This window comes from Oncorhynchus gorbuscha, linkage group LG07 (assembly GCF_021184085.1).
Source record: "Oncorhynchus gorbuscha isolate QuinsamMale2020 ecotype Even-year linkage group LG07, OgorEven_v1.0, whole genome shotgun sequence".
NCBI lineage: Eukaryota > Metazoa > Chordata > Actinopteri > Salmoniformes > Salmonidae > Oncorhynchus > Oncorhynchus gorbuscha.
The window spans coordinates 11086963-11105855 of NC_060179.1; the positions used below are offsets into that span (position 1 = coordinate 11086963).

The following is an 18893-nucleotide window of genomic DNA, read 5'->3' on the forward strand; positions in this document are numbered from 1 at the left end:
GTCTTCACTATTATTTTAATATGTAGAAAATAGTAATGAATTAGTGGGTGTGTCCAAACTTTTGACTGGTACTGTTTTTTTTACCAGGACTTCTAATCCAAACCTGTATCTGGTTTGTTGTGATAACTCAGATTCCCACAAGATACAGATCTGAAGAGGATAACGAGCTGTGGTGATCTGACCTTGGTAATGTTGGCATAACCTTACCCAAATGTTGTCAATGTAGGTTACTGCTTGCTCAGTGTCACTCTGTCAATCATGCCACCGCAACAAATACAGGTTTCTCCTCTACAACTACAGTCTGCCCACCATAACCCAGACCTGTGTGCGACCTGCCTACTGAAAAACAAATGACCAAATACAACTCCTCAAATTAAAACGTAAGAAAAAGAGTATACATTATAAATGGATCATTATGATACAAGTACAAAGTTCACAATGGCAAAACATAAAACTTGTGATAAAAATACATTTCTGAAATCATTTGTATATTACAGTTACACAACAACAACAACACTATCACATCCAAACACACTGACTGAGAGATGAAGAACTCTGGTCCATCTTAACCACTTCGCTCACCAAGGAAAGTACTGAACTGATTTCTTATTGGACAATACAGTGTAACAGAACACAACAAGCTCAGGTCATCCATTGTGTTCTGTCAGTTTAGTCCATATACACATATGAGAATATATCAGTATTCTCCAACGGATCCTGATCCCACATAATTCTCCCTTAAACGTATGCGCACACACACACACACACACAGTTTCTCTCTTTCTCACGCTATGCCAGAGTTCTCTCGGCTGATAGACCAATCTTAGTGTGGTCGTCATCATGCTCGTCGTCAGGGAGTGGCTCGTACTGGCGACGATACAACAGGCGGGTTACCAAGGTGATGATGAACATCTCCAGGATTAACAACTGTTGACTCATCACTACAGAGAGAGGAGGGCGTGGGAGAGAAAGAGAGAGAAAGAGAGAGAGAGAGAAAGAGAGGTCACTTAGGGTATCTTCTGGCCTGTGAGGATAGTGTGTGTATGTTTAATAAGGGATATAATGATGGATGGAGATGAGTGTGTGTGTTTAATAAGGGATATAGTGATGGATGGAGATGAGGAGGTGAGAGACTCACAGTATCCCCTGGCCTGGGAGGAGTATGGCGGGGTGCAGGCGATCGTTCCCATCATAGCCAGGATGTTGATGATGGCAGACTGGAGCTGACTCAGCACTAGCACCAGCTACACAGACACAGCATCATGGGTAAAACATGGAAAACACTGTGCTCAGCATGAGTAAAAATGTTATCATTTGCTTTTTCAGGGTATTAACTGACCTCTGATTGGTTGAGGGGGGCCTTACTGTATACCAGAGTTCTCCAACCCTGTTCCTGGAGAGCTGCCGTCCTGCAGGTTTTAACTCCAACCCTGTTCCTGGAGAGCTACCGTCCTGCAGGTTTTCACTCAAACCCCAGTTGTAACTAACCTGATTCAGCCAATTATTAGAATCATGTGCACTAGATTAGGGCAGGAACAGGGTTGGAGTGAAAACCTGCAGGACGGTAGCTCTTCAGGAACAGGGTTGGAGTGAAAACCTGCAGGACGGTAGCTCTTCAGGAACAGGGTTGGAGTGAAAACCTGTAGGACGGTAGCTCTCCAGGAACAGGGTTGGAGTTAAAACCTGCAGGACGGTAGCTCTCCAGGAACAGGTTTGGAGTGAAAACCTGCAGGACGGTAGCTCTTCAGAAACAGGGTTGGAGTGAAAACCTGCAGGACGGTAGCTCTTCAGGAACAGGGTTGGAGTGAAAACCTGCAGGACGGTAGCTCTTCAGGAACAGGGTTGGAGTGAAAGCCAGCAGGACGGTAGCTCTCCAGGAACAGGGTTGGAGTGAAAACCTGCAGGACGGTAGCTCTCCAGGAACAGGGTTGGAGTGAAAACCTGCAGGACGGTAGCTCTCCAGGAACAGGGTTGGAGTGAAAACCTGCAGGACGGTAGCTCTCCAGGAACAGGGTTGGAGTGAAAACCTGCAGGACGGTAGCTCTCCAGGAACAGGGTTGGAGTGAAAACCTGCAGGACGGTAGCTCTCCAGGAACAGGGTTGGAGAGCAGTGCTTTACGTCTTTCGTCTGATTGGCTCACCTACATAGCGTGTGCGTGTGTAATCTCACCTGGTACATGGCGTATTTGGGAATGATCTTGAGGCTGCGCAGCGCGGTCCTGAGATGCATGAACATGATGGCTACAGGCCACAGTGCTATGATGGTCAGGACCCCCACTCCCAGGGATATCCAGATGGACGCTCCTGTTACCGCCGTCTGAAACACATACAGCGTTACCAGATAGTCCCTGGTTCCAGCCCAGGTTATGGAGATGAGCGGGACAGAGTCAACACGGTTACGTCTGAGTGTGTGTGTGTGTGTGTGTGTGTGTAGGGGAGTTTTCATATGGGCGTGTGCGTTTTGGAAGAATATGGTTCTGTGTGTGTGTGTGTGTGTGTGTGTGTGTGTGTGTGTGTGTGTGTGTGTGTGTGTGTGTGTGTGTGTGTGTGTGTGTGTGTGTGTGTGTGTGTGTGTGTGTGTGTGTGTGTGTGTGTCGACGCCCCACACTCACATCTGTAACGTCGAAGTTGCCATTGGTCCAGAGGATGACTGACAGAATGGTGAAGACAACCTTCATCAGGGCGAACTGAAACGACCCCAACTTCAGCAGGAACAAACTCCGTCTGGAGAAAACCAGAGGAAAACATTCTATCAACGTATATTTAATACAGAGAATTATAATGGAGTGTAATGACAACATTTTGTTTAACATATTAGCATGATTTTATAAATGGTCATGCCTCTTTACTGAGTCCTATAGGGTGGCAATGACCAGGGGCAATTTGGGGTGATAATGTTTTCTGACATGGGTCCATAGAGACGAGGGTGAGTGGCCAGGGGTGCATTCAACCTGCCGGGGCCTGAACCAATCAGATGGTCGTATGGAGTAGACCAAAGCGCAGCGTGGTTAGAATACATTCTTCTTTATTTAATGAAGAACAAACTGACCATGACTGCTAATGAAACAATTTGCTAACGTGCAACATAACATAGACAATAACCCACAAAATACCCAAAGAAGATGGCTGCCTAAATATGGTTCCCAATCAGGGACAATGATAAACACCTGCCTCTAATTGAGAACCAATCTAGGCAACCATAGACCTACATAAACACCTAGATGGAAACAACCCCATAAATCTACAAAACCCCTAGACAGTACAAACACCCTAGATGAGACGAAAACCCACATACCACCCTCGTCACACCCTGGCCTAACCAAAATATATAAAAGAAAACGAAAGAATACTCAGGTCAGGGCGTGACAACCAATACAGATAGTTTTACTACTAAACAGTGTGTGTTACCGTGTGATGTTGACATGGGGTAGACAGAGGCAGCAGCAGCAACAGGGACCAGTACTGATCTTCAATTTGTTCCTCCCTGCTCGCCGTAGAAACGCATCGTCACCCCCCACCTCCTCGATCATTAACACCAGGAACTTAAACACTACGATCGCAAAGTAGCTGTGGAGACGAGCTCAAACATGTTACACACATCAAGAACACCAAGCAGTGAAGGAGGGAAGATAGACGGAGGGAGAGATGGGTTTGGAAAGATCTACACAGACTATTGTAATGGTGTCTTCAGTATCTCTATATGTTTTACTGACACGAGCTATGTCTTCCTGCTCTCTAAAGGGTTTCCTGTCTGTCACAGGAGTCTGAGATCAAGAGAACCCCAGATCCACTCAGACACAGGAAGTGATAGAAGCTGGAGGAGAGGAAAGAGGATAGGATGGGACAGAGAGAGACAATGAAAGATAGGAGAGAGAGAGGAAAAGAGCGAGGGATGAGTAACATACCAGGCAGAGGTCATGTCAGTAAACATGGTGGCTCGGGGAATCCACATCCCCAGACAGGACATGGTGCCAATCACCTGACACACACAGCCGAGACATACAGCCTTAGTTTGGAAACTTTAACAATGCAGTCTTCCTAACCGTGCCACTGCCCTAGAATTTCCTAGTAAACTGACGGGATGAGTCATAACTCAACTTTTTTATTTTGTTCCTTGTGTTTCTACTGTAGATGGACGTACCAGCAGGTACCAGATTAAATGCTGCCTTCAGTGTGTTCTTACCACGTGTTTCTACTGTAGGGTACCAGTAGGTACCAGATTAAAGGCTGCTTTAAGTGTGTTCTTACCACGTGTTTCTACTGTAGGGTACCAGCAGGTACCAGATTAAATGCTGCCTTCAGTGTGTTCTTACCACGTGTTTCTACTGTAGGGTACCAGTAGGTACCAGATTAAAGGCTGCTTTAAGTGTGTTCTTACCACGTGTTTCTACTGTAGGGTACCAGCAGGTACCAGATTAAATGCTGCCTTCAGTGTGTTCTTACCATGTGTTTCTACTGTAGGGTACCAGCAGGTACCAGATTAAATGCTGCCTTCAGTGTGTTCTTACCATGTGTTTCTACTGTAGGGTACCAGCAGGTACCAGATTAAATGCTGCCTTCAGTGTGTTCTTACCATGTGTTTCTACTGTAGGGTACCAGCAGGTACCAGATTAAATGCTGCCTTCAGTGTGTTCTTACCATGTGTTTCTACTGTAGGGTACCAGCAGGTACCAGATTAAATGCTGCCTTCAGTGTGTTCTTACCACGTGTTTCTACTGTAGGGTACCAGTAGGTACCAGATTAAAGGCTGCTTTAAGTGTGTTCTTACCACGTGTTTCTACTGTAGGGTACCAGCAGGTACCAGATTAAATGCTGCCTTCAGTGTGTTCTTACCATGTGTTTCTACTGTAGGGTACCAGCAGGTACCAGATTAAATGCTGCCTTCAGTGTGTTCTTACCATGTGTTTCTACTGTAGGGTACCAGCAGGTACCAGATTAAATGCTGCCTTCAGTGTGTTCTTACCACGTGTTTCTACTGTAGGGTACCAGCAGGTACCAGTTTAAAGGCTGCCTTCAGTGTGTTCTTACCACGTGTTTCTACTGTAGGGTACCAGCAGGTACCAGATTAAAGGCTGCCTTCAGTGTGTTCTTACCACGTGTTTCTACTGTAGGGTACCAGCAGGTACCAGATTAAAGGCTGCCTTCAGTGTGTTCTTACCGGCGCTGCCCCATTGACCCAGATGATTGCGCTCTTCTTGTTGGAGGGAACCTTCCGGTAGATGTACCAACACTCCTCTATGTAGACCAGCATGGACACCGCTGCCATGAAGGTCAGCACTGAGTACAGGATGATACCAAAGATGTCCAACTCTAAAGGCAGACAGAGAGACAGAGGAGGTGTTTATGGGAAGACAATGAAAAGTAGTGAACAGGAAATGAAAAACAGCACCATCCCCTCTGCCAAACAGAGGAACTAACGCACACATGCAAATTGATGCACACAATTAACTAAGAATAAACTGACACATACACTTGTACACATGTCTGCAGACAGCCATGTCAAATAAAATGTTATTTGTCACATGGTTCATAAACAACCGGTTTAGACAAACAGTGAAATGCTTACTTATGTGTCCTTTTCCAACACTGAAGAGTTAAGATGATATATATATAGTACTATTCAAAAGGTTGGACACATCTACTCATTAAATTGTTTTTCTTTGTTTTTACTATCTTGACATTGCAGAATAATAGTGAAGACATCAAAACTATGAAATAACACACATGGAATCATGTAGTAACAACAACAAAAAGTGTTAAACAAATCAAAATAGATTTTTTTTTTTAATCCTTGGAGTAGCCACCCTTTACCTTGACAGCTTTACACACTCTAGGCATTCTCTCAACCAGCTTCATAAGGTAGTCACCTGGGATGCAGTTAAATTTGTAGAATTTCTTTCCTTCTTAAAGCGTTTGAGCTTTCAGTTGTGTTGTGACAAGGTAGGGGTGGCATACAGAAGATATCCCTATTTGGTAAAAGACCAAGTCCAAGAACAGCTCAAATAAGCAAAGAGAAACACCAGTCCATCATTACTTTAAGACATGAAGGTCAGTCAATACGGAAGAATTCAAGAACTTTGAATGTTTCTTCAAGTTTAGTCGCAAAAACCATCAGGCGCTATGATGAAACTGGCTCTCATGAGAACGGCCACAGGAAAGGAAGACCCAGAGTTACTTCTGCTGCAGAGGATAAGTTCATTAGAGTAACCAGCCTCAGAAATTGGCAATTAACTGCACCTCAGATTGCAGCCCAAATAAATGCTTCACAGAGTTCAAGTAACAGACACATCTCAACATCAACTGTTCAGAGGAGACTGTGTGAATCAGGCCTTCATGGTCAAATGGATGCAAAGAAACCACTTCTAAAGGACACCAGTAAGAAGAAGAAACTTGTTTGGGCCAAGAAACACGAGCAATGGACATTAGACCTGTGGAAATCTGTCCTTTGGTCTGATGAGTACAAATTTGAGATGTTTCATTCCAACCGCCGTGTCTTTGTGAAACACCGAGTAGGTGAACGGATGATCTCTGCATGTGTGGTTCCCACCGTGAAGCATGGAGGAGGAGGTGTGATGGTGTGGGGGTGCTTTGCTGGTGACATTCAAGGCCCACTTAACCAGCATGGCTACCACAGCATTCTGCAGCGATACGCCATCCCATCTGTTTAGCACTTAGTGGGACTATCATTTGTTTTTCTACAGAACAATGACCCAACAACCTCCAGGCTGCATGAGGGCTATTTGACCAAGAAGGAGAGTGATGGAGTGCTGCATCACATGACCTGGCCTCCACAATCGCCTGACCTCAACCCAATTGAGATGGTTTGGGATGAGTTGGACTGCAGAGTGAAGGAAAATCAGCCAACAAGTGCTCAGCATATGTGGGAACTTCACCTGGAAAAGGATTCCAGGTGAAGCTGGTTGCGAGAATGCCACGCGTTTGCAAAGCTGTCATCAAGGCAAAGGGTGGCTACTTTGAAAAATCTTAAATATAAAATAAATGTTGATTTGTTTAACACTTTTTTGGTTACTACATGATGTGTTATTTCATAGTGTTGATGTTTTCATTATTATTCTACAATGTAGAACGAAACCCTTGAATGAGTAGGTGTGTAAATAAATACGCAGTGAATAATGAATCACAAGTTTTTTTTTAATAACATGGGGAGGCAGCCTAGTGGTTAGAGCGTTGGACTAGTAACCGGAAGGTTGCGAGTTCAAACCCCCGAGCTGACAAGGTACAAATCTGTATTTCTGCCCCTGAACAAGGCAGTTTAACCCACTGTTCCCTGGCCGTCATTGCAAATAAGAATTTGTTCTTAACCGACTTGCCTTGTTAAAAGATATATATATAAAAAAATACAGGGAGAACTGAGTCAATGTTCATTAGGATACCCTTTAGCTACTGCACATGTAGAAGCTACTCTTCCTGGGGTCCACACAAAGAATGTACATCACAAAGTACAGAATAGTAATATACAAGACCAACATAAGCTATTACATTATTATAGACAATAAATACTATTGCAGAGCTATTGCAGAGAATTTCATCTTCATTTCTCTAGAAAATGTGGCAATACGTTCAACTGGCTTCACAACCACAGACCATGTGTAACCACGCCAGCCTAGGACCTACACATCCAGCTTCTTCACCTGCGGGATCGTCTGAGACCAGTCACTCAGACAGCTGATGAAACTGTGGGTTTGCACAACCGAAGAATTTCTGCACAAACTATCTCAGGGAAGCTCATCTGTGTGCTCGTCATCCTCACCGGGGTCTTGACCTGAATGCAGTTTGGCGTCGTAACTGACCTCAGTGGGAAAATGCTCACCTTCAATGGTCAGTGACACCCTTAGAGAGACGAGATCCTGCGGCCCATTGTCGTGTCAATGCAGATAGTCTGAGTAGCTATTTGATTAGCTATTTAGCTTTGGGCCTTTCTCTGACACCGCCTGGTATAGAGGTCCTGGATGGCAGGGAGCTCAGCCCCAGTGATGTACTGGGCTGTACACACTACTCTCTGAAGCGCCTTGCGGTCGGATGCCAAGCAGTTGCTGTACCAAGCGGCGATACAGCCAGTTCAGGATGCTCTCAATGGTGCAGTTGTAGAACTTTTTGAGGATCTGAGGGCCTATGACAAATCTTTTCAGCCTCCTGAGGGGGAAGAGGCACTGTCGTCTCCTCTTCACAACTGTGTGGGTGTGTGGATCATGTTAATTCCTTAGGGAAGTGGGGGAAGGAAGTCCTTGCTCCCTGATTTCTGGGAGAGCATCTTGGTTTGTGAAAGAGTCATAAGGACATGATTAGAGAAGAGAGAGAGAGAGAGAGAGAGAGGAGGGGAGGGAGATGAGACAAACCCATAAGGACATGATTAGAGAAGAGCGAGGGATGGGGAGAGGATTGTGTTTCAGTCCACTCCAGCGAGTTACAGATGTGTTTTTAACAGTGTCATGAAATTGTTGCTTCTTCAGATCAAGGGTCTGCTTACTGCAACTTAGCCATTAGGGAGGAAAATGCACCCTCCTTTCCAACACACTATATCAACACCAAGACCGGATTCAGAACTCAGGTTATCCAGAGTGATGCAGAGCAGGGGTATGCAGTAGGACTGTATCCGCCCATCGTCAGGGATGGGCGGATCTGCAGTACACACATGTTATGCCTGCCTGCTATTGGTCAGACCAACAGTTATGTCGTCCAAACAGAGCATCCGTCACATCCTATTTAAACGGTTCCTACTGTAACCGTGAGGTGCTGTAGAGGGAAACTACTTTGCGTGACAATACTTTCGGATTTTAAGTAGGCCGACATACCAGGATACAAACTATAAGCTGCATACCAGGATACACACTATAGGCTACATACCAGGATACACACTATAGGCTACATACCAGGATACACACTATAGGCTACATACCAGGATACCAGGATACACACTATAGGCTGCATACCAGGATAGGCTACACAGGATACACACTATGGGCTGCATACCAGGCATACACACACTATAGGCTGCATACCAGGATACACACTATAGGCTGCATACCAGGATACACACTATAGGCTGCATACCAGGACACACACTATAGGCTACATACCAGGATACACACTATAGGCTACATACCAGGATACACACTATAGGCTACATACCAGGATACACACTATGGGCTGCATACCAGGATACACACTATAGGCTGCATACCAGGACACACACTATAGGCTGCATACCAGGATACACACTATAGGCTACATACCTACATACCAGGATACACACTATGGGCTGCATACCAGGATACACACTATAGGCTGCATACCAGGACACACACTATAGGCTGCATACCAGGATACACACTATAGGCTGCATACCAGGATACACACTATAGGCTACATACCAGGATACACACTATAGGCTACACACTATAGGCTGCATACCAGGATACACACTACAGGCTGCATACCAGGATACACACTATAGGCTACACACTATGGGCTGCATACCAGGATACACACTATGGGCTGCATACCAGGATACACACTATGGGCTGCATACCAGGATACACACTATAGGCTGCATACCAGGATACACACTATAGGCTACATACCAGGATACACACTATGGGCTACATACCAGGATACACACTATAGGCTGCATACCAGGATACACCCTATAGGCTACATACCAGGATACACACTATAGGCTACATACCAGTGTGTGGCCAGAAATAGGTATTATGGTGTGATGAAACCCTTAAAACCATAATTTTGTGGTTCAACCATCCTCAGACATCATCAAGCCTCTAAACATCAATAAATAATCTTATTGTGTGTGTGCACTGTTTTATTGCAACCATTCCATTTCGAATCCCCGAGCTGACAAGGTAAAAATATGTGGTACTGCCTTTGAGCAAGGCAGTTGACCCACTGTTCCCCGGGTGCCAAAGACGAGGATGTCGTTTATGGCAGCCCCCCCACACCTCTCTGATTCAAAGGGGAACGGTTAAATGCGGAAGACACATTTCAGTCAGTTTCAAAATTACTATTGAATAAAAGGGATTATTAGATTATGTAATCTCTCCAATCTCAATAGGGACTGAATGTATTATGCAGCTAAATCTGTAACTATATCCAGGTTTCCCAGCCTGGTCTCAGACTAGACGTAACATAGTAAATGTAAATCCGGGACACTCAAATTAGTATTATTTTTTAAAAACCTTTATTTAACTAGGCAAGTCAGTTAAGAACAAATTCTTATTTTCAATGACGGCCTAGGAACAGTGGGTTAACTGGTCTAGGAACAGTGGGTTAACTGGTCTAGGAACAGTGGGTTAACTGGTCTAGGAACAGTGGGTTAACTGGTCCAGGAAGAGTGGGTTAACTGGTCTAGGAACAGTGGGTTAACTGGTCTAGGAACAGTGGGTTAACTGGTCTAGGAACAGTGGGTTAACTGGCCTAGGAACAGTGGGTTAACTGGCCTAGGAACAGTGGGTTAACTGGTCTAGGAACAGTGGGTTAACTGGTCTAGGAACACTGGGTTAACTGGTCTAGGAACAGTGGGTTAACTGGTCTAGGAACACTGGGTTAACTGGTCTAGGAACACTGGGTTAACTGGTCTAGGAACACTGGGTTAACTGGTCTAGGAACACTGGGTTAACTGGTCTAGGAACAGTGGGTTAACTGGTCTAGGAACAGTGGGTTAACTGGTCTAGGAACACTGGGTTAACTGGTCTAGGAACAGTGGGTTAACTGGTCTAGGAACAGTGGGTTAACTGGTCTAGGAACACTGGGTTAACTGGTCTAGGAACAGTGGGTTAACTGGCCTAGGAACAGTGGGTTAACTGGCCTAGGAACAGTGGGTTAACTGGTCTAGGAACAGTGGGTTAACTGGCCTAGGAACAGTGGGTTAACTGGTCTAGGAACAGTGGGTTAACTGGTCTAGGAACACTGGGTTAACTGGTCTAGGAACAGTGGGTTAACTGCCTTGTTCATGACATTCCTGGGAGTGTGTAAATTTAAATGTTGTATTGCCACATCATTTTTGTATGTTCTCTATAGTTATGTACTTGAAAATGTATCAATTGACCAGTTCGGAACATTTGGTCATACTTGATACAAAATATTGTCCTGTTTCACTGGATCAATCTGAAACTTTGCACACACTGTCATCTAGTGGCCACAATCTCAATTGCGCCTAAAGTGCAATATTATGATGGCCTTTCTCTAGCATTTCAAAGATGATGAAAAACAAAACAAAATTGAAAATTCATGTTTGTTTTGTTTGTATTATCTTTTACCAGATCAAATGTGTTATATTCTCCTACATTAACTTCACATTTCCACAAAATTCAAAGTATTGCCTTTCACATGGTATCAAGAATATGCATATCCTTGCTTCAGGTCCTGAGCTACATGCAGTTAGATTAGGGTATGATCCTTAAGAGAGCTGTTTTCAGTCACAGATGGGGACTGGGTTAGTTGTGAGCAGTGCAGGAAGTACATATGCTCATAACCACCATCAATAAAAGACAGCACTGTGCAGCCGTCTTCATCGACCTGGCCAAGGCTTTCGACTGTCAATCACCGTATTCTCATCGGCAGAGTCAATAGCCTTGGTTTCTCTAATGACTGCTTTGCAGACAGAGTTCAGTGTGTCAAATCGGAGGGTATGTTATCCAGAACTCTGGCAGTCTCTATGGGTGTAGCACAGCGTTTAATTCTCAGGCCTACTCTTTTCTCTGTATATATCAATGATGTCGCTCTTGCTGCTGGCGATTCCCTGATCCTCCTCTACGCAGACGACACCATTCTGTATACTTCTGGCCCCTCTTTGGACACTGTGCTAACTAACCTCCAAAGCCATACAACTCTCCTTCCGTGGCCTCCAACTGCTCTTAAACCCCAGTACAACCAAATGCATGCTTTTCAACCGTTCGCTGCCTGCACCCGCCCGCACGACTAGCATCACCACCCTGGATGGTTCCGACCTAGAATATGTGGACAACTATAAATACCTAGGTGTCTGCCTAGACTGTAAACTCTCCTTCCAGACTCATATTAAACTCATCTCCAATCCAAAATCAAATCTAGTCGGCTCTCTATTTCGCAACGAAGCCTCCTTCACTCACGCCGCCAAACTTACCCTCGTAAAACTGACTATCCTACCGATCCTCGACTTCGGCGTTGTCATCTACAAAATAGCTTCCAATACTCTACTCAGCAAACTGGAAGCAGTCTATCACAGTGCCATCCGTTTTGTTACAAAAGCGCCTTATACCACCCACCACTGCGACCTGTATGCTCTAGTCGGCTGGCCCTCGCTACATATTCGTCGCCAGACCCACTGGCTCCAGGTTATCTATAAATCTATGAAAGGTAAAGTTCCGCTTTATCTCAGCTCACTGGTCACGATAACAACACCCACCCTTAGCACACGTTCCAGCAGGTATATCTCACTGATCATCCCCAAAGCCAACAACTCATTTGGCCGCCTTTCCTTCCAGTTCTCTGCTGCCAGTGACTGGAATGAATTGCAAAAAAAAAATCGCTGAAGCTGGAGACTTATTTCCCTCACCAACTTTAAACATCAGCTATCTGAGCAGCTAACTGATCACTGCAGCTGTTCATAGTCCATCTGTAAATAGCCCACCCAATCTACCTACCTCATACCCATACTGCTTTTATTTACTGTTTTATGGACTTTTCTGCTCTTTTGCACACCAGTATCTCTACTTGCACATCATCATCTGCTCATTTATCACTCCAGTGTTAATCTGCTAAATTGTAATTATTCACTCCTATGGCCTATTTATTGCCTACCTCCTCATGCCTTTTGCACACACTGTATATAGACTTTATTTTTTCTACTGTGTCATTGACTTGTTTATTGTGTTATTGGCTTGTTTACTCCATGTGTAACTCTGTGTTGTTGTTTGTGTCACACTGCTTTGCTTTATCTTGGCCAGGTCGTAGTTGTAAATGAGAAGTTCTTCTCAACTGGCCGACCTGGTTAAATAAAGGTGAAATAAAATACATTTAAAAAGTTGTGCTCCAATTTTACTGGGCATAGCTTTATTTGTGACCTATGCATAACTTAGAATTGTGCCAGAGTAGAGCATGAGAGAGCTGCCACTTCAATATTACACTGAATTAATTAGTTAAGTTAAGTTATTAAAACGTGCAATTTCAATGTTAATGTTATATGCCATTAAAATTGTATATTACAATTTAAAAGAAAATTATGAATTGAAAACCATTATTGAAAACCTTTTGCCTCCGAATGTCATTTTGAAGACTGCTGGGATTTAGGGCAACTGTAAAAGTAAAAGTACTACTTAAAAAAACGACTTTGTATCTGTATTTTACAATTTATATTTGACAACTTTTACTACACCACAATCCTAAAATAAAATAATGTACTTTTTAATCCTTACATTTTCCCTGACACCCAAAAGTACTCGTTACATTTTGAATGCTTAGCAGGACAGGAGATTTGCCTAATTCACACAATTATAAAGAGAACATCCCTGGTCATCCCTACTGCCTCTGATCTGGTGGACTCAGTAAACAGAGAACATCCCTGGTCATCTCTACTGCCTCTGATCTGGTGGACTCACTAAACAGAGAACATCCCTGGTCATCCCTACTGCCTCTGATCTGGAGGACTCACTAAACAGAGAACATCCCTGGTCATCCCTACTGCCTCTGATCTGGTGGACTCAGTAAACAGAGAACATCCCTGGTCATCCCTACTGCCTCTGATCTGGAGGACTCACTAAACAGAGAACATCCCTGGTCATCCCTACTGCCTCTGATCTGGTGGACTCAGTAAACAGAGAACATCCCTGGTCATCCCTACTATCTCTGATCTGACTCACTAAACACAGAACATCCCTGGTCATCCCTACTGCCTCTGATCTGGAAGACTCACTAAACACAGAACATCCCTGGTCATCCCTACTGCCTCTGATCTGGAGGACTCACTAAACAGAGAACATCCCTGGTCATCCCTACTGCCTCTGATCTGGAGGACTCACTAAACACACATGCTTTGTTTGTAAATTATGTCTGAGTGTTGAACTGTGACCCTGGCTATCCGTAAATTCTAGAAAAACAAGAAAATCGTGTCGTCTCGTTTAACACATTTGAAATTATTTACACTTTTGATATTTAAGTACATTTAAAACCAAATAATTTGACTTGTACTCAAGTAGTATTAAAACTGGGTGACCTTAACTGTTTGAGTCATTTTCTTTTAAAAAGGTGTCTATACTTTTACTCAAGTATGAAAATTGGGTCGTTTTTCCCACCACTACATCATCATGGATTGTATGGAAAAGGACCATCAAAGAAAGAACAAAGATAATGATTGTGCAGGTGAGATAAAGAGGGACTTTATATCAAATCTCCTCATACTGCAGATATTAAATGGTGACATGTGCAACACCATTTCCCCCCCTAGTTTATTTAAAATCATTCAAATAAGACAACTAAACTTGGCTTTTAGGTATTACTTACAAAATAAAAACTGATTGAATGTATTTTAACACTTCTGTGAAAGCTTATCCCATAATTTCACAGAGGTAACTGCCTCCTGGTACTTTAAAAACCCATCCCTTTTCTAAAAACAACATTTCATGAAATAACTAAAAAGTGTAAACTGAAGACATTTATTTCCCTTCATAGTTTATTAGCCTAAGCATGACCTTCATCCACATACCACATTTTTTCTTCTTCTCCAAACATAATTTTTTTGTGTGTCCGCAATTAGACATTGTTCTTAGTGGGGGCTAGTTATCCCCTAGTACCCTAGCCACAACAAGTCCAAGTCCAGTCAGAAAAATGTAGCTGCCAGCAGAATGGAGAAACTAACGGTACTTGGCACTGGGCAGCTAAAAAGTTATCGTTGGCTAGTTATGGAAAGTGCAGCTATGGGCCTAGACGAGCGACTCAACTCACGGAGAAGGATGTCGATGGCCACGGGAGGTTTTTCACTGCAGCTTGGGTCGATGGTTCGGTTCCCGTCCATCCTTAGTCAGCTTGGTTAGAAGTTCTAGAGCAAGTAGAGAGGGCGACGGGGGACGAAAACAAAGAGCTATCTATCACTCAACCACTCAGACGCATTCAGTTGGCAGCAGTCACTGGTGATAGGAAATGAATGAATAAATAAATTATGCGTGGAGTTTGGTGCATCCGCTACGGCTCCCCTCTGGAATGCGCAACTGCGGGCGAAATCAGCAATGAATCGCGGATTTCTAAACACTTGATGAAATAGTTGGACCTGCCTTCTGCTCCGGCTGCACCGCACGGTCGCTCCTTCTTGGAACTCACGGGCTTGTCTCTACTCGTTGTAGGGCTAGGGACCCCTCCACGGGACCACTTGTGCAATCATGCCCAGCGCGCGGAGAATTACACAAATGTTTGCCTACTAGTTCATAACAAGCCTACCCACTCCCCTCTCTCTTTCGCTCCCCCTCGGTGAAGAGCCATAAAAATGATAGAGGCATTTGGTAGCCAAAAGGCTGTCTTTGCATGGACAGCGTCATTAAGGGCTTCCATCATGTTTCCGCCATTTTAAAGTAGTCAACTGAGTTGTATTCGGAGTATGTGACAAATAACATTTGATTTGATTCCTATGGGTTGTAGCGTCAATGGCGTTGCCCATGCTGTCACATAGGCTATAATGGTACATATACAGTATAAAGATGAGCCCTGTACATGCTGCGTGCTACATGAGTAGGTTCACAGAAATAACTAGTCTAAATTCCACCAGAACAAAGTACACTTTTGATGGAAAAAAAGCTCTATTAATTTAAAAAGACATTAAATAACTAGGATGTGTGTTTGTGAGAGTTTATCACTGGCAGTTAAGAACAAATTCTTATTTTACAATGACGACCTACCCCAGCCAAACCTTAACCCGGACAACGCTGGACTGCCTTATGGAACTCCCAATCGCAGACAGTTGTGATACAGTCTGGAATTGAACCAGTGTCTGAATTGACACCTCTTAACACTGAGATGCAGTGCCTTAGACCGCTGCGCCACTCAGGATCCATTACCATGACTTAAGTGGTTAACCGGGCTTGCCTAATTAAATAAAGGTTACATTAAAAATAATAATGGAGACACAATGTGGTGAAGGAGGGGTGAAAGAGAGGGAGTGGAGGAGGGGGGCATTCCTGAGTAGGAGCCGGAGCCCAACTTTATCCCTACCGTCCCCCATCACATGCCGCTGGCTGCTATGGAGATGAGCACAGTGGTGTCATCATGTGAGGTATTTATAACTTGTTGCCTACTTCCTTAGAAAAGAGAATTTAATATACAGTGGGGCAAAAAAGTATTTAGTCAACCACCAATTGTGCAAGTTCTCCCACTTAAAAAGATGAGAGAGGCCTTCTCATTTTGTCTGTCATAGTTGAAGTGTACCTATGATGAAAATTACAGGCCTGTCTCATCTTTTTAAGTGGGAGAACTTGCACAATTGGTGGTTGACTAAATACTTTTTTTGCCCCACTGTACAGGCAGTGTACATACCTGGGTGGCCAATAAAGTTGCATTCACTCTATTCTATTCTATTACAGTTGAAGTCAGGAAGTTTACCTACACCGTAGCCAAATACATTTAAACTCAGTTTTTCACCATTCCTGACATTTAATCCTAGTAAACATTCCCTGTCTTAGGTCAGTTAGGATCACCACTTTATTTTAAGAAAGTGAAATGTCAGAATAATATTAGAGATAATTATTTCAGCTTTTATTTCTTTCATCACATTCCCAGTGGGTCAGAAGTTTACATACACTCAATTAGTATTTGGTAGCATTGCCTTTAAATTGTTTAACTTGGGTCAAACGTTTCGGATAGCCTTCCAGAAGCGTCCCACAATAAGTTGGGTGAATTTTGGCCAATTCCATCTGATCGATCTGGTGTAACTGAGTAAAGTTTGTAGGCCTCCTTGCTCGCACACCATTTTTCAGTCCTGCCCACAAATTTTCTATGGGATTGAGGTCAGGGCTTCGAGATGGCCACTCCAATACCTTGACTTTGCTGTCCTAAAGCGATTTCTCCACAACTTTGGAAGTATGCTTGGGGTCATTGTCCATTTGGAAGACCCATTTGCGACCAAGCTTTAACTTCCTGACTGATGTCTTGAGATGTTGCTTCAATATATCCACATCATTTTCCTCCCTCATGATCCCATCTATTTTGTGAAGTACACCAGTCCCTGCTGCAGCAAAGCACCCCCACAACATGATGCTACCACCCTTATGCTTCATGGTTGGGATGGAGTTCTTTATCTTGCAAGCCTCAAGTCTAACAATGGTCATTATGGCCAAACAGTTCTATTTGTATTTCATCAGACCAGAGGAAATTTCTCCAAAAAGTACAATCTTTTTCCCCATGTGCAGTTGCAAACCGTAGTCTGGATTTTTTATGGCGGTTTTGGAACAGTGGCTTTTTCCTTGCTGAGCAGCCTTTCAGGTTATATCGATATAGGACTTGTTTTGCTGTGGATACACCTGTACATATTTTTGTACCTGTTTCCTCCAGCATCTTCACAAGGTCCTTTGCTGCTGTTCTGGGATTGATTTGCACTTTTCGTACCAAAGTACGTTCATCTCTAGGAGACAGAACTTCCTGAGCGGTATGACGGCTGCATGGTCCCATGGTGTTTATACTTGCGTACTATTGTTTGTACAGATGAACCTGCTTCTTTCAGGCGTTTGGAAATTGCTCCCAAGGATGAACCAGACTTGTGGAGGTTTACACATTATTTTCTGAGGTCTTGGCTGATTTCTTTTGATTTTCCCATGATGTCAAGCAAAGAGGCACTGAGTTTGAAGGTAGGCCTTGAAATACATAAGCAGGTAGACCTCCAATTGACGTCAATTAGCCTATCAGAAGCATCTAAAGCCATGACATCATTTTCTGGAATTTTCAAGCTGTTTAAAGGCACAGTCAATTTAGTGTATGCAAACTTCTGACCCACTGGAATTTTGATACAGTGAATTATAAGTGAAATAATCTGTCTGTAAACCATTTTTGGAAAAATGACTTGTGACATGCACAAAGTAGATGTCCTCACCGACTTACCAAAACTATAGTTTGTTAACAAGACATTTGTGGAGTGGTTGAAAAACGAGTTGAAATGACTCCAACCTAAGTGTATTTAAACTTCCGACTTCAACTGTATATTCTGTATGGACCAGGGAACAATCAATCAGACAGTTAGGCCTTTGTAAGTTGTCCCTTACTGTCTGTTTCATATCCAAATGACAGTTTAATAAATCTACACTTTCATGTGAGAAAAAGCATTTTATAATTGCTATGCTTGACTAGTTTAGGGTGTTACACAACGATATCAACTCATGATTGAACACGACTCTGTAGCCTCCTCCATTCTGAAACAATAGCCATCGGCTATATTTCTTCTTCTCAACTCAAAGAAAACATTCAGTACTGCTAACATGTGACACAGAGAGAGAGAGAGAGAGAGAGAGAGAGAGAGAGAGAGAGAGAGAGAGAGAGAGAGAGAGAGAGAGAGAGAGAGAGAGAGGAGAGAGAGAGAGAGAGAGAGAGAGAGAGAGAGAGAGAGAGAGAGAGAGAGAGAGAGAGAGAGGGAGACAAAGGGAGAGGGAGAAGGAGAGAGAGAGAGAGAGAGGGAGACAAAGGGAGAGAGAGAGAGAGAGGAGAGAGAGAGAGAGAGAGAGAGAGAGAGAGAGAGAGAGAGAGAGAGAGAGAGAGAGAGAGAGAGAGAGAGAGAGAGAGGGAGACAAAGGGAGAGAGAGAGAGAGAGAGAGAGAGGGGGAGAGAGAGAGAGAGAGAGAGAGAGAGAGAGAGAGAGAGAGAGAGAGAGAGAGGGGGAGAGGAGAGAGAGAGAGAGAGAGAGAGAGAGAGGA

General features: G+C 43.7%; 1 protein-coding gene across 1 annotated transcript; it reads right to left on the bottom strand.

Moving 5' to 3' along the window:
* Positions 1 to 373: 373 nt before the first annotated feature.
* On the bottom strand, positions 374 to 15544 carry LOC124039479 (organic solute transporter subunit alpha-like). The gene is made up of 8 exons (XM_046355488.1): positions 14953 to 15544; positions 5159 to 5310; positions 3906 to 3979; positions 3409 to 3567; positions 2613 to 2724; positions 2171 to 2317; positions 1139 to 1244; positions 374 to 941 (listed from the first exon to the last, which is right to left on the bottom strand). Exons 1-8 carry the CDS (start codon positions 15020 to 15022, stop codon positions 790 to 792), a joined length of 972 nt encoding a protein of 323 aa, XP_046211444.1. The 5' UTR covers positions 15023 to 15544; the 3' UTR covers positions 374 to 789.
* Between the last annotated feature and the right edge of the window lie 3349 nt (positions 15545 to 18893).

Bases quoted from the DNA above. Each gene is read 5' to 3' on its own strand.
- LOC124039479 (XM_046355488.1), bottom strand. From the start codon at position 15,022: ATGGACGGGAACCGAACCATCGACCCAAGCTGCAGTGAAAAACCTCCC. The intron at 3,568-3,905 runs GTATGTTACTCA...TCGTCTCCACAG, and splicing joins ACTGACATGACCTCTGCCTG to CTACTTTGCGATCGTAGTGT. The intron at 2,725-3,408 runs GTAACACACACT...GGTTTTCTCCAG, and splicing joins CCCCATGTCAACATCACACG to ACGGAGTTTGTTCCTGCTGA.